The sequence below is a fragment of the Anomaloglossus baeobatrachus genome, chromosome 5 (genome assembly GCF_048569485.1).
Source record: "Anomaloglossus baeobatrachus isolate aAnoBae1 chromosome 5, aAnoBae1.hap1, whole genome shotgun sequence".
NCBI classification, from domain to species: Eukaryota; Metazoa; Chordata; class Amphibia; order Anura; family Aromobatidae; genus Anomaloglossus; species Anomaloglossus baeobatrachus.
In genome coordinates this window covers 361,240,697-361,255,215 of record NC_134357.1, presented here as the reverse complement: position 1 = coordinate 361,255,215, position 14,519 = coordinate 361,240,697, and the positions used below count along the sequence as shown (strand labels likewise).

The window sequence follows — 14,519 nt, the reverse complement described above, 5'->3', positions numbered from 1 at the left end:
CCTGCTCCAGAAGACTCATCGGCTGGTCAGTTATTATTAGTGTTGGATATATAGTAGATGCAGCTTTGCATTGGTGGCAGTCACACAAAACGGGACTCTTCTATGTACGAAAAGGCAACACCTACAAATGTAGCACCCATATAGAGTTTCCTTTTAACTTGCATTAAGACCGATTTCTGCCATAAACTAGTGCTGACTGGGTAGTTTCATATGGGCCAATAATTAATTATGATATAACCAATCAGCCAACAATTGAGCTGACGTTTTTTGTCGTTTGACCAACATTGTGTTTAGACCGGAATTTTTTTTTTACCATCCTATAAAATGTGAATTCTTCTTTGCCTGTTCCATTTCAGGTTTCGTCAGGATGAGCAACCCCGCAACAGCCTCCATGATGGCCCAGGGTCCCCATGTTTCATCAGCTATGATGGCTGCCGGTGTAAGCAATGAACTCCAGCCCAGGACTCCTCGGCCTCCTTCACAACAAGGTAAAATGGGGGAGATGATATAAAATGTTCAAAGACCAATGAACATCAACTAGTAGTTTTCAGCAATCTGATTGTCTTGAGCAGTTATGCATTTTGAGTTTGCACTGGCCCCACTGTGTATGATCTGAACGGGTCGACAACACTTATTGGGAGGTTACAGTACATTTAGTTGCGTTGTATACCATGATAAAAACCCATGCAGCTACATCAGTAAGTGTGATTTAAATAGGCATATATGTAATTGTATAAATGTTGATTTAATATGTTGATGGATATTTTTGGAAGTAAATGTATTTTTTTTCTTACCAGTCAATGTGCCATTTATTATGTGCTTATATCCCATTTCTTTAATTAGACATTATGGATCCCTTTGTGCCTGGCTTAAATGCACAGCCACAGAGTCACCCCTCCGGTTCCATGGCTCCCCAGATGCTCCCCATGCAGAATGTTGTTACTAATCGGCCAGTCAATCCAGGCAACTTTCAACAGTTTCAGCAACAGACTCGTCTGCCCCAACATCAGCAAGTATCCCAAGCCCTTCGTCCTGCCTTTGCAACACCTGCACAAGTTCCTGTGCCCCCAGGCTGGAATCAGCTAGCATCAGGAGCTCTGCAGCCTCCTCCAGCACAAGCAAGTATGGGGACAGTGACCACCAACCAACAGTGGAAGAAATCTGGTCTGGGTGGAGGTCCATTACAGCAACAACAGCAGTTTCCACCAAGGCCATCACTGTCCACAGGACAAACACCTTCTCACCCTCCACCTCCATATCCATTTGGCAGCCAGCAGGCATCACAGGTTCACTCTAATTTTCCTTCCATGGCCAATTCAAATCAGTTCAGCTCACCTCCAATGAAACCAATGCAGGGAGCACCTCCACGGGTTCTCACTCCATTGCAGCAGCCACATCTTTCCAAGTCTCCTGCCTCATCTCCTTCCTCCTTTCAGCAAAGCTCTCCTGCCTCCTCCCCTACAGTGAACCAAACACAGCAGCAGGCCATGGGACCACGGGCAGGACAAGGCGGCTCATTGCCTCAAGGGTTTCAGCAACAGCCTGTAAGCTCTCCAGGCCGCAGTGGTATGATACCACAGGGAAGCACGGCAGGAAACTTTATGATGCAGCAGAATCCGGGTCCACAAAATATTCACACAGGTACGTGATGACCTAATGGTGTATATATTTCTTAAAATGACTGAGAACAGCGGTTGAGAAACTTTATATTTGTCTTTTAGAGAAGGGTAATAGTTTATGTAAATATACTTATTGTTTTCCTTAACAGTAGACTTAAAAATGAGTTGCACATGTATTGTGTTGTTAAAAGTATAGTAACACACTACTTACAAAAAATTAGGGATATTTGAAATTTAAGTAAAACATAACATTTTGTTGCTACAGTGATATTTTATGATGGATATACCGCCCCAAAAAATGTCAACGTGTCCATAACTTGTAATGTGTCCCTGAGCATCAATTACAGCTGACAACGACCTCTCATGCTGTGCACAAGTTGAGTTATTGTCTGCTGAGGCATCCCTCTCCATGAAGGCAGCCTCTACACGGCAGACTCAGCTGATCCCATAGGTTTTCTATGGATTCAGGTCTGGGGGGAAACTGCATCCCACTCCATTTGAGGTACCACAGTCTCCAACAGCCATTCCCTAATGATGTGACCTCGATGAGCTGGAGCATTGTCATTCATGAAGATGAAATTAGGCCAGTGTTGTTCATGCAGAGGCACAATGACTGGATTAATGATGTTATTCAAGTAGTAGGGGATTGTCACTGTACCATCCACAAAATGTAGGGCAGTTCTGTATTGACAAGACACACCTGCCCACACTTTAACACCACCACCACCACCAAAGGCTCCTTTGGTGGAAACAGTGGCTAATGCATAGTGCTCTCTCTGATGACTCCAACATCATTGGCAGCCCATCATTTCTGCTCAGTGTGAATAGACTTTCATCAGTGAACAGCACTGAGGCCCTTTGGTCCGTCATCCAGTGTAGATGCTCCCTGGCCCAGGCAAGACTTTCACACCTGTGCCGACTAGTGTGGTCAGGTACCCTTGCAGATCATCTAGGACACAGACCACACTGATGTAAATGGTTTTGAATGGTCTGATGTAAGACTTGGATGCCTCTCACCTCTCCTAAATGTGCCTGGAGTTGTGTGGCATTCATCATCCGGCTCTGATGGGCATTGTTCAGAATGAAGCGTTCATCATGAAGCTGTCATCAGTATGGGATATGGCCAAAGGATGTCCACTTTTATACCTTTCTGTGGCTGTCAGTTTCTCTGGATCTCTGATGCAACCTGCTGATGTGATCTATGACACTCTAAGCTCAGTGGCCACTTCTGTCTGAGAATATCCTGTTTAACCCCTTCAACCCCCAGCTTGTTTTCACCTTCATGACCAGGCCATTTTTTTCAGTTCTGACCACATCTCTACTTTACATCACCACCATTTTTGAAACATCATTTTTTTTTTGTTTGGAAGTTAGAAGGGTTCAAAGTTCATCAACAATTTCTCATTTTTACAGCAACATTTTTTTTATAGGGACCGCATCATATTTGAAGTGACTTTGAGAGGCCTAGGTGACAGAAAATACCCAAAAGTGACACTATTCTGAAAACTGTACCCCTGCTCAAAACCACATACAAGAAGTTTATTAACCCTTTAGGTGCTTCACAGGAACTAAAGCAGCGTGGAATAAAAAAATGAAAATTTTACTTTTTTCCACAAAAATGTTACTTCAGGCCCAAATTTTGCATTTTTACAAGGGTAACAAGAGAAAAAGCACCATACAATTTGTTATGCAATTACTCGAGTAAGCAGATACCCCTTCTGGGGTGAAAATCTACTGTTTCGGTGCAAGGCTGGGCTGAGAAGTGAAGGAGCGCCATTTGAATTTTAGAGTGCAAAATTGTCTGTAATTGTTAGCGGACACCATGTCACATTTGGAGAGCCCCTGATGTGTCTAAACCGTGGAACTCCTCCACAAATGACCCCATTTTGGAAACTAGACCCCTGAGGGAATTCATCTAGCTTTTTGGTGGCACCTTGAACCCCCAAGTTCTTCACAGAATAACGTTGAGCCGTTGAAAATGAAAAAATACATTTTTAACCACAAAAGTTGATTTAACCCCAATTTTGTTAAAAATTCACTAGGGTAACATGATAAAATACAGTACAATTTGTTGTGCAATTTCTCCTAAGTACACCAATACCTCATATGTGGTCGGAAGGAGTGCAATATTTGACTTCAAATTTAGTAGGAATGGTGGTGCGAGTGCCATGTCACATTGCCTGAACCCCCAAGGTGCCAGAACAGCAGAAACATCCCCCCCCCACAAGTGACCCCATTTTACAAAAGTCACCCCTCAATTAATTTACCCAGGGATGCAGTGAGCATATTGACCCTACAATTGTATCACAAACTTTTATACCATTGGGCGATGAAGAAAAAATAATTACATTTTTCCCACTAAAATGTTGTGTTAACCCCTGATCTCCACTTTTCACAAGGGGAATAGGTAATCCTGGCCCCATATGTTACACAATTTCTCTTGAATGTGGCAATACCCCACATCTGACTGTAGAGTACTGTTTGGCTGCACCACAGGGCGTGGGAGGGAAGGAGCTCTATTTCATTTTTGGAGCCCAGATTTTCCTAGAGCAGGTTGTGGACTCCATTTGCAGACCCCCTAAGTGCCAGAACAACAGAAATCCCCGCAAGTGACCACATTTTGGAAATTACACCCTTCTGGGAATTCATCTATGGGTGTAGTGACAATTTAGTCTCTGGAAAACCTCCATGGTCAAACGCAATGAATGTTGCAGAATTAACAATTGCAAATAAGCCATTGTAGTGCCTGTACATTGTGCCCTGCTCGTGCTTCTGGAGACCTGCACCCCGTAAATTAAGCAGGCTCTCTTCACTATAGCAATGCTAAACATGTGGATGCTAACTGTGGTTTAGGCATATTGAGGAGCTCAGAAGGGAGGGGGGCATTTGGATTTTGCAAGTCAGATTTTGCTGGATTTCTTTTTTTAGGGGTAGAGCCATGGAGTTTTCACAGAGCATTTGTGCTACCAGTAATGTGGAAGCCCTCTCTATATCCGTTAACTGATGACGGACCCCTGAGTGGGAACTTATGTTTTTGTCGGTTTAGTTGAATGCAATTTGGTGACAATGTTGAATTCAGAACATTTTGGATCAGTTCACTTTTATCTTGTGCTCTGTGCTTAGCACTTACATCAGTGTTTCCACTTAAATCTACGATATACAGTGCCTTACGAAAGTATTCAGCCCCCTTGAATTTTTCAACTTCCTCCCACATTTCAGGCTTCAAACATAAAGATATAAATTTTAATGTTATGGTGAAGAATCAGCAACAAGTGGGACACAATTGTGAAGTTGAATGAAATGTATTGCTTATTTTAAACTTTTGTAAAAAATAACTGAAAATTGGGGCGTGCAATATTATTCATCTCCTTTACTTTCAGTGCAGCAAACTCACTCCAGAAGTTCATTGAGGAACTCTGAATGATCCAATGTTGTCCTAAATGACTGATGATGATAAATATAAGCCACCAGTGTGTAATCTAGTCTCCGTATAAATTCACCTTCTCTGTGATAGTCTCAGTGATCTGTTTAAAGCGCAGAGAGCATCAAAAAGACCAAGGAACACAACAGGCAGGTCCGTGATACTGTTGTTGAAAAGTTTAAAGCTAAATTTGGTTACAAAAAGGTTTCCAAAACTTTAAACATCCCAAGAAGCACTGTGCAAGCGATCATATTGAAATGGAAGGAGTATCATACCACTGCAAATCTACCAAGACCCAGCCGTCCCTCAAAAATTTCATCTCAAACAAGGAGAAGACTGATCAGATGCAGCCAAGAGGCCCATGATCACTCTGGATGAACTGCAGAGATCTACAGCTGAGGTGGGAGAGTCTGTCCATAGGACAACAATCAGTCGTACACTGCACAAATCTGGCCTTTATGGAAGAGTGGCAAGAAGAAAGCCATTTCTCAAAGATATCCATAAAAAGTGTTGTTTAAAGTTTGCCACAAGCCACCTTGGAGACACACCAAACATGTGGAAGAAGGTGCTCTGGACAGATGAAACCAAAAATCGAACTTTTCGGGCACAATGCCAAACGACATGTTTGGTGTAAAAGCAACACAGCTCATCACCCTGAACACACCATCCCCATTGTCAAACATGGTGGTGGCAGCATCATGGTTTGGGTCTGCTATTCTTCAGCAGGGACAGGGAAGATGGTTAAAATTAATGGAAAGATGGATGGAGCCAAAAACAGGACCATTCTTGAAGAAAACCTGTTGGAGTCTGCAAAAGACCGGAGACTGGGATGGAGATTTGTCTTCCAACAAGACAATGATCCCAAACATAAAGCAAAATCTACAATGGAATGGTTCACAAATAAACGTATCCAGGTGTTAGAATGGCCAAGTCATAGTCCAGACCTGAATCCAATCGAGAATCTGAAAAGAGCTGAAAACTGCTGTTCATAAACGCTCTCCATCCAACCTTACTCAGCTCCAGCTGTTTGCAAAGGAAGAATGGGCAAGAATTTCAGTCTCTCGATGAGCAAAACTGATAGAGACATACCCCATGTGACTTGCAGCTGTAATCGCAGCAAAAGGTGGCGCTACAAAGTATTAAAAGGGACGAATAATATTGCACGCCCCACTTTTCAGTTATTTATTTTTTTATAAAAGTTTAAAATAAGCAATACATTTCGTTCAACTTCACAATTGTGTCCCACTTGTTGTTGATTCTTCACCAGAACATTACAATTTTTATCTTTATGTTTGAAGCCTGAAATGTGGGAAAAAGGTTGAAAAATTCAAGGGGGCCGAATACTTTTGCAAGGCACTGTACGTGATTCAGGTGAAACCCGCGACAAATTAATTTGCTAATGAGGCAGCAGAGCTACTCCTAACTCAGTTGGCCACTATACAGCGGTGTACGTGTTTTCAAAATTGTACAAAACTGTTAATGACTGCACTTTTGTGCATGCCTAAAAAGACGCTTAAAAAGATGGACACCGCCGGACCACAGGCCAGGCAGGAGGTCAAAGGGACTCCCTCTGCCTCACTACAGTGAATTTTTTCTTGGAAATTGTTTCTGAATCACGTTTTTCAGAGCTTTGCCCCTTGTCCCAGGTGGAAACTCTTAGCGTAGAGTGCAGGATAAATATGATCCGTGCCGTACAACGATCTTTGGGAGGCAGAATGAACAAATCAACAGCACCGTGAGGTATAAGTGATTAGGCTGCTTTACTTCTCAGGTCATTACGATAACAGCGATTCCAGGTTTAGGCTAAGTTCACATTTCCGCTAAAATGTATCAGTCACAATCCGCTGCTCTTGTAAACAACGGAATCCGTTTAGCGGATTCCGTTGCTCCCATAGACTTGTATGAGCAGCAGATTGTGACTGATGATGCTGCGTTGCACCCTCCGCCCGACTGATCAGTCGTGGAACGACTGACCGCCGGGCGGGAGGAACGCAGCATGTAACGTTTTTTTGAGCAGCGCAATCCGTCGGATTTCGCTGCGCATGCTCTCTGGCTCCCTGCACACGTCACCAGCTTTAGTTGGTTACCCGATATTTACCCTGGTTACGGTGCAAGGAGCCAGCGCTAAGCGGTGTAGGCCCGTAACCAAGGTAAACATCGGGTGCTTTGCTACCCGATATTTAGTCTGGTTACGTGTGCAGGGAGCCGACACTTCCCCGCACTCCGCACATGTGTGTACGCACACGCACACACACACACACACCTGTCCCCAGCCATGCAGACAAGCACTGCCACTGACACCCTCGCCTGGCCCCTCCCCCCGCTCAGCTCCGCCCCCTCCCGCATTCAGCATGTGTATACACACACTCTCACACACTCACTCACACTCACACACACACACACACTCACCTGTCCTGCAGTCCCTGCGGCACTGACGTCCTCAGTGCCACGGCCCCGCTCGGCTCCCCCCCCCCCCCCCCCCCCGCACACAACGGAATCCGATAAAGAATTCTGTTCTTTGTCATCCGTTGAACAGCGCATCAGTCACATGCGTCAAGCGACGCATGTGACTGATACAAAACAACAGAAATGTGAACTTAGCCTTATATAGTTTGGTTTTTTTTTTTTTTTTTTAGGTTTGGCTACTATCACATTTAAGGCCCTGGGCATTATAGTGTTGTATGGCTGTGACACAGACTCCACACAGTCCATATACACGGAACATAAGGCTTTTTTTTCCAGCCAACCTAATCCCACACTATGCATCATATTACATCATATTATAGACTTACCCGTGTGCATACTAACTATTACAGCATTACCTCTCTCTGTCCATTTTCACCACTGTGTGCCCCCACCTCAGGCCACACCATTGCCCCAAGGCGGTCTTCTTTCCTCTGATGGTTCCTTCACTAGACCTTGGCGCATCCACACACTGACTCCGGTCAATGTTCACACAGCCCCCCTCCAGGGGCCCAAGAGATGTGATATGATCAGACTGTGTTCCGTGTACAGTCAGACACAACCATTACACAGTTCACAGCAGGGACAGATATATAAGATTATCTCAGCACAGGAACATTTTTGTAATAGATCCAATTGTATAAATTATTATTTTTCTAAGATCTATTGATTAAAATCAACTTTAAAACAAACGTTAGTGGGAAAATACTTTTAAGTACCTGAAAAGGTTAGAGTTTTAGGATCAACTTGAAATTTCACTCGCAACCAAATATCCCTAACTTCCTAACTTTTTGTGAGTAGTGTATGTTAGCCCACTTGTTGGGACCGTATTCTCCATTTTTAAATGCACATTACTAAGGCTTGTAATTAATAAACTAAGCATTACCTATCTGTTGAAGCTACTGCTGCTCTGGTGTGATCTCTCTGTTGTTACCTTTGGTCTTGTGCCACATACCTTGGCATGACTGAAATAATTGGCTACTGTGGTAGACAAGATGTTACAGCTTCAATCCTGTTTACCTCCCTGCTGGGGCAGCGGGGCGGCAACGCTGAGGCGACGCTGGGACAGCGGGGCGGCAACGCTGAGGCGACGTTGGGACGGCAACGCTGGGGCAGCGGGGAGGCGACGCTGGGGCAGCAGGGCGGTGACGCTGGGGCAGCGGGGCGGTGACGCTGGGTCAGCGGGGCGGCGACGCTGAGGCAACGCTGGGACGGCAACGCTGGGGCAGCAGGGAGGCGATGCTGGGGCAGCGGGGCTGTGACGCTGGGGCAGCGGGGCGGCAACGCTGAGGTGACGCTGGGGCAGTGGGGCGGCAACGCTGAGGCGACGCTGGGACGGCAACGCTGGGGCAGCAGGGAGGCGACGCTGGGGCAGCGGGGCGGTGACGCTAGGGCAGCGGGGTGGCAACGCTGAGGCGACGCTGGGGCAGCGGGGCGGCAACGCTGAGGCGATGCTGGGGCAGCGGGGCGGCAACGCTGAGGCGACGCTGGGGCAGTGGGGCGGCAACGCTGGGGCAGCAGGGAGGCGACGCTGAGGCAACGCTGGAGTAGCAGGAGCTTCAACATACTCAGTGTTTTTATGTTGTTGTCTTTTTTTGTTTTTTCAACAGTATGAATAATGAAAACTGGCAACCGCTATAATAATAACCAATTCAATTGAAATGATGGTCCATTACAGTGAATTTATTTTAGAGTACCTAGCAGGAAAGATCACCCTACACATTCACAATCTTTTTATTGTTTTACAATGTTACACATAAAAATAAACTTTTCTTAATAATAGATTGCTAGTTAAAGGCATTTACATACCAAGCAAGGATCGCCCACATGGTATGCAAATTTGTCTTTCTGTTGAAAGACGTTGACAGCTGCCTCCATTCTTTTAGTCTCTACAACACTTCATTGATCCATCTTCCCCGACCAGTGTGCTCTTGCTGTATTGGCCGGAGTTCCACTTGTGTGTGACTCGGTATCATCCGGCATGGCCGCACACTCTCCAGACACGAGCACCTGAGCTGCATAGAAATAAATGCAGCCGACCCGCTCCTGTCAGGAGAGTATGCGGCCATGCCAGATGATGCCGATGCAAGACTCACACGAGTCAAGTGGAACATACCCTTAGAGAGATCATGTTCAAGGCTATGGCATGAAGCTGCTGCCAGGGGGCAGTGTTCTCTGCCTCTCCAGTATGATCATTGGCCAGGACTGTCATACTGTTCTCACGCTGATCAGAGCAGACCACAATAGAACAGTCATGCACATGTGAAGCACTGCAGGGAGGCAGGGAATGCTGATATAGTACTTGCCTCTAATGACTCTTCTCCTGAAGAGATGTCCCCATGCGTAAAATATCAACGTTCCCAGCCTCTGCAGAGCTTCAAGTGTCTATTACTGTTATGACTTCTGCTGTGATCCATGTGAGAACAGGATCAGAGCAAAGACCAGTGTGACAGTCATGGCCAATGAAGATATCAAGTATAGATGTCGAGTATAGACAGAGAACACTGTCCCTGGCAGTATTGGGCATCCGGTCTTCTCTGCATGCGCATTAGAACCATGCTCGGTGCTGAGGAATCAGCAAGAAGCTGTGCCATAGACTACTGACAACATGTCTCCAAATTTCCAAGCAACAAATTTTGTATTTATTTTCTGAGAATGAGAAAAGGTCAAAATAACAAAAAAATGCATTGCTTTCAGACACTTCAAATAATGCAAAGAAAACAAGTTCATAATCCTTTAGAAACAACAATACTAATGTTTTAACTCAGGAAGAGTTCAGAAATCAATATTTTGTGGAGTAACCATGATTTTTAATCACAGCTTTCATGCGTGTTTGCATGCTTTCCACCAGTCTTTCACACTCACTTTTAGGCGACCTTATGCCACTCCTGGTGCAAAAATGTAAGCAGTTCTTCTTTGTTTGACGGCTTGTGACTATCCATCTTCCTCTTGATAACATTCCAGAGGTTTTCGATGGGCTTCAGGTTTGGAGATTGGGCTGGCCATGACAGGGTTTTGATGTGGTGGTCCTTTATCCACACATTGATTGACCTAGCTGTATTGTGTAGCATGGCGCATTGTCCTGCTGGAAAAAAACAAACCTCATAGTTGGGGAACATTGCCTGAGCAGAAGGAAGCAACAGTTTTTCAGGTTAACCTTGTATGCGGCTTGAGTCATACATCCTTTGCAAAGATTAATCTGCCCAATTGCAGCCTTGCTGAAGCATCCCCAGATCATCACCGTTCCTCCACTAAATTTCACAGTGGGTCCAAGACATCGTGGTTTGTACACCTCTCCAGGTCTCCGTCTAATCATTAGACGACCAGATGTTGGACAAAGCTGAAAATTAGACTCATCAGAGAAGATTACCTTACTCCAGTCCTTTATGGTCCAATCCTTATGGTCTTTGGCAAACTTCAGCCTGTCTCTCCTTTGCTTCTAGTTAATGAAAGGCTTTTTTCTAGCTTTATATGACGAGCCCTGTCTCTGTTATAAACTGTTCTTGCCGTGCACTTCACCCCAGCTGCCATTTGCCGTTCCTTTTGAAGGTCACTTGATGTCATCCTTCAGTTGCTGAGTGACATTCGAATGAGATGACTGTCAACCCGGTCAGTGGAGAGTCTCTTTCGCCCTCTGACGATCTGTAGCTTTGTTGTCCCCAATGTCTGCTGCTTGACCTTCTTGTTATGGCCTGCCGTCTTAGACATTTTAAGGATGGAGGCAACAGGACGCTCACTATATCCCTCTGCTAGTAAAGCCAAAATTGAGCCCCCCTTTTCCTCACTCAAGACTTTTCTTTTCAACTCCTTTGGCATGGTTGAAAGTTACTTTTTCATTCCTATTACGTTTGGGATATTACTAGCACTTGTTTTGCAATCCAGCTTGTCCTATTGCAAGAGGATTGTCAAGACCACAGCAGTGTTTTTTTACACTTACCCTCGTTAAATAAGATTTGGTCTGGTTGGAATTCAGCTGACACTGGAATGGAATGGCTGTCAATTATGTAGAGAAGCTAATTTTTCTAAAACTGTGCAATGGTCTCTTAATTTTTGCCAGAACTTCGTGTGTGCGGATAGATAGATAAATGTGCATAGAATATGTGTGTGTGTGTGTATAGATAGGGAGATTATATATATATATATATATATATATATATATATATATATATATTAAATATATTGTGTATGTATGTATATATGTAATTTAACTTTTATATATATATATAATATAATATTATATATATAAAATATTATAGAGGGAGAGATAGATATAGATATATATCTATATCTATCTCTCCCTCTATAATATTATATATATATATCTGTGTCTATAGATTGATAGATATACATTTTTTTTTATTTTTTGTTAGATATTCGCTGCTTTGAAAATCATTATCTAAAACTTTAATTTTTAAATAACTTTATTCTTATTGTCGTCTTTTAATTGCTCCTTTTTCATGCTCCTAGGAGTTCCCAAACGGCTTCCACCAGGTTTTACAGCAGGACAAGCAAATGCAAATTTTCTACAAGGCCAGACTCCGCCCAGCGCTGCTGGATCACCGGCCAACAGTGGTGTGTCACAGCCACAGGCAAACACTGCTGGGCAAGCAACAGGTATGTGTCATCCTGATTACACACTTATTGGAACTCTACATATAGAAATATAATTGTATCCCTGCAATTGCTCCTGTAAGATTTTTGTCTCCTCTTCATTCTATTTGAACTCAAATTTCAATAACGACTGAGAAGTCTATAAAGCCGTCTTCACTGTATGGCCCAGGATATCAGCCAAGTCCCCCTTCTCTTCTTCTATTTTCTGTGTCTAGCTGTTGGATCAGTGTCTGCAGCAGGAGCCTCCCCCTTGCCCAGTCTGCATTAGGAGCAAAAGATCGGTATACCCCATTCCAGTAGACATTCTTCAGCCCAAAGTTAAAACATTGAGGCTATGTGCCCACGCTGCGGAAAATGCGCGGATTTTGCCGCAGATTTCTTGCGGAAAAGCCGCGGATTTTCCAAAAATCTGCAGCACAGCTACTCCCCAGCCATTTCTATGGCATTTGGGAAATGCTGTGCCCACACTTAGGATTTTTCCGCAGCGGAAATCGTGCGGATTTTCGTGCGGAAAAATCTGCAGCATGTCAATTATTGTTGCGGATTTCTCCGCAGGGTCCCATATACTTACCTGCCTTGATAGACACCCGTGTCACTTTCTCCATCCGGTGTACAGCAGCGCGGTGGATCCAGCCAGGTACAGGAAGGAAGAGGTGGGCGGGGCCTGCACGAGCTCCGGTCATGTGACAGCCGAAGCTAGTTCAGGCCCGCCCACCTCCAGCACAGTGCACCAGACGCTGACAGTGACCCGGCCGCCGGAGAGCGAGGTGCTGCATGATGGAGGGGAGTATGAGCACCCCGATCACTGCAGCACTTGTTCTGCATTGAGGATGCAGTGCCGAAGTCATGGTACTGTATCCTCAATGCAGAATGTCCGCACCATATCCGCACGACATTCCGCTGTAAATCCGCAGTATTGAAACAGAAAGTTCTGTTGCAGATTTCTGGGAGCACCTGCGGAATGTCTTGCGGATATAACCGCAGGACACTGTCCCCGTGGGCACATAGCCTAAGAAGGAAATAAAAAATAATCATTCAGTTCCAGCAATCCTAGCTGTCAGTTGTAAAGAAATGAGGGAACGTTCGTGCATCGTAAAGTGTAACTGCTGACCATTAAATATTTATTCATCAGTTATTTCATAGCCTGTTTACACCGCAGACCCGGCTTTAGATGTGCACTAAATGATCAGCAATGGATCACTCAGTGCACATAGGCTGTGCAAGTGCAATTTGACAAGACAATGTGCTGCTGAAAACGATTATCTTTTGCACAAACAAAAAGATTTCACCTAACTAGTATTTTGCTAGTTTGTCAAGTGATCAGCAGCCTGTTTATTTTGCTGCTCCATGAAAAGGGCATTCCTAGGAACACTTGTTCATGACCTTGCACTGTAAATTGACCTTAAGCTAAGATAAATGGTGCTTTACTGTTAGGGTACCGTCACACTTTAGCGATGCAGCAGCGATCCCACCAGCGATCTGACCTGGTCAGGATCGCTGCTGCATCGCTACACGGTCGCTGGTGAGCTGTCAAACAGGCAGATCTCACCAGTGACCAGCCCCCAGCCAGCAGCGATGTGGAAGCGACGCTGCGCTTGCACGGAGCTGGCGTCTGGAAGCTGCGGACACTGGTAACTAAGGTAAACATCGGGTATGGTTACCCGATGTTTACCTTAGTTACCAGTGCACACCGCTTAGCGCTGGCTCCCTGCACTCGTAGCCACAGCACACATCGGCTTAATAAGCAAACCTTTGCTTATTTACCCGATGTGTCCTGCCGGCTTGTGTGCAGGGAGCAGGGAGCCGGCACTGGCAGCGTGAGAGCTGCAGATGCTGGTAACGAAGGTAAATATCGGGTAACCACCTTGGTTACCCGATGTTTACCTTGGTTACAGCTTACCCCAGGCTGTCAGACGCCGGCTCCTGCTCCCTGCACATTCAGATTGTTGCTCTCTCACTGTCACACACAGCGATGTGTGCTTATCAGCGGGAGAGCAACAATAAAAAAACGAACCAGGGCTGTGTGTAACGAGCAGCGATCTCACAGCAGGGGCCAGATCGCTGCTCAGTGTCACACACAGCGAGATCGCTAATGAGGTCACTGCTGCGTCACAAAAACCGTGACTCAGCAGCGATCTCAGCAGCGAGCTCGCTGTGTGTGAAGCACCCCTTAAATATGCGATGGAGCTAGCTTAGTTTGCAATAGTTTAACCTCTTAAAGGGAACCAGTCACCAGGATTTTTGTATATAAGCTAAAGCAAGGGCTATACTGGCACTATCAGGCTGATTATCTACATAACATTAGTGGTCAGCTCTGATGTTTAGGCTTTCAAATCCAAAAAAGTAAAGTTTAAAAAATCGGCAGCTGATTGAGTGGCAGCTGCAATGGAGCAGATAATATCTGG

The 14,519-nt window shown here is 45.0% G+C and overlaps 1 protein-coding gene across 3 annotated transcripts in view; it reads left to right on the top strand.

Moving 5' to 3' along the window:
• The window catches only part of NCOA6 (nuclear receptor coactivator 6), a 96,857-nt gene that overhangs the window by 48,535 nt on the left and 33,803 nt on the right, over nt 1–14,519 (top strand). For all 3 annotated transcript variants that reach the window (XM_075349950.1, XM_075349948.1, XM_075349949.1), the window contains 3 exons: nt 357–488; nt 844–1,641; nt 11,971–12,117. In XM_075349950.1, the coding sequence (XP_075206065.1) occupies nt 357–488; nt 844–1,641; nt 11,971–12,117 (1,077 nt within the window). The remainder of the gene's footprint in view (nt 1–356; nt 489–843; nt 1,642–11,970; nt 12,118–14,519) is intronic.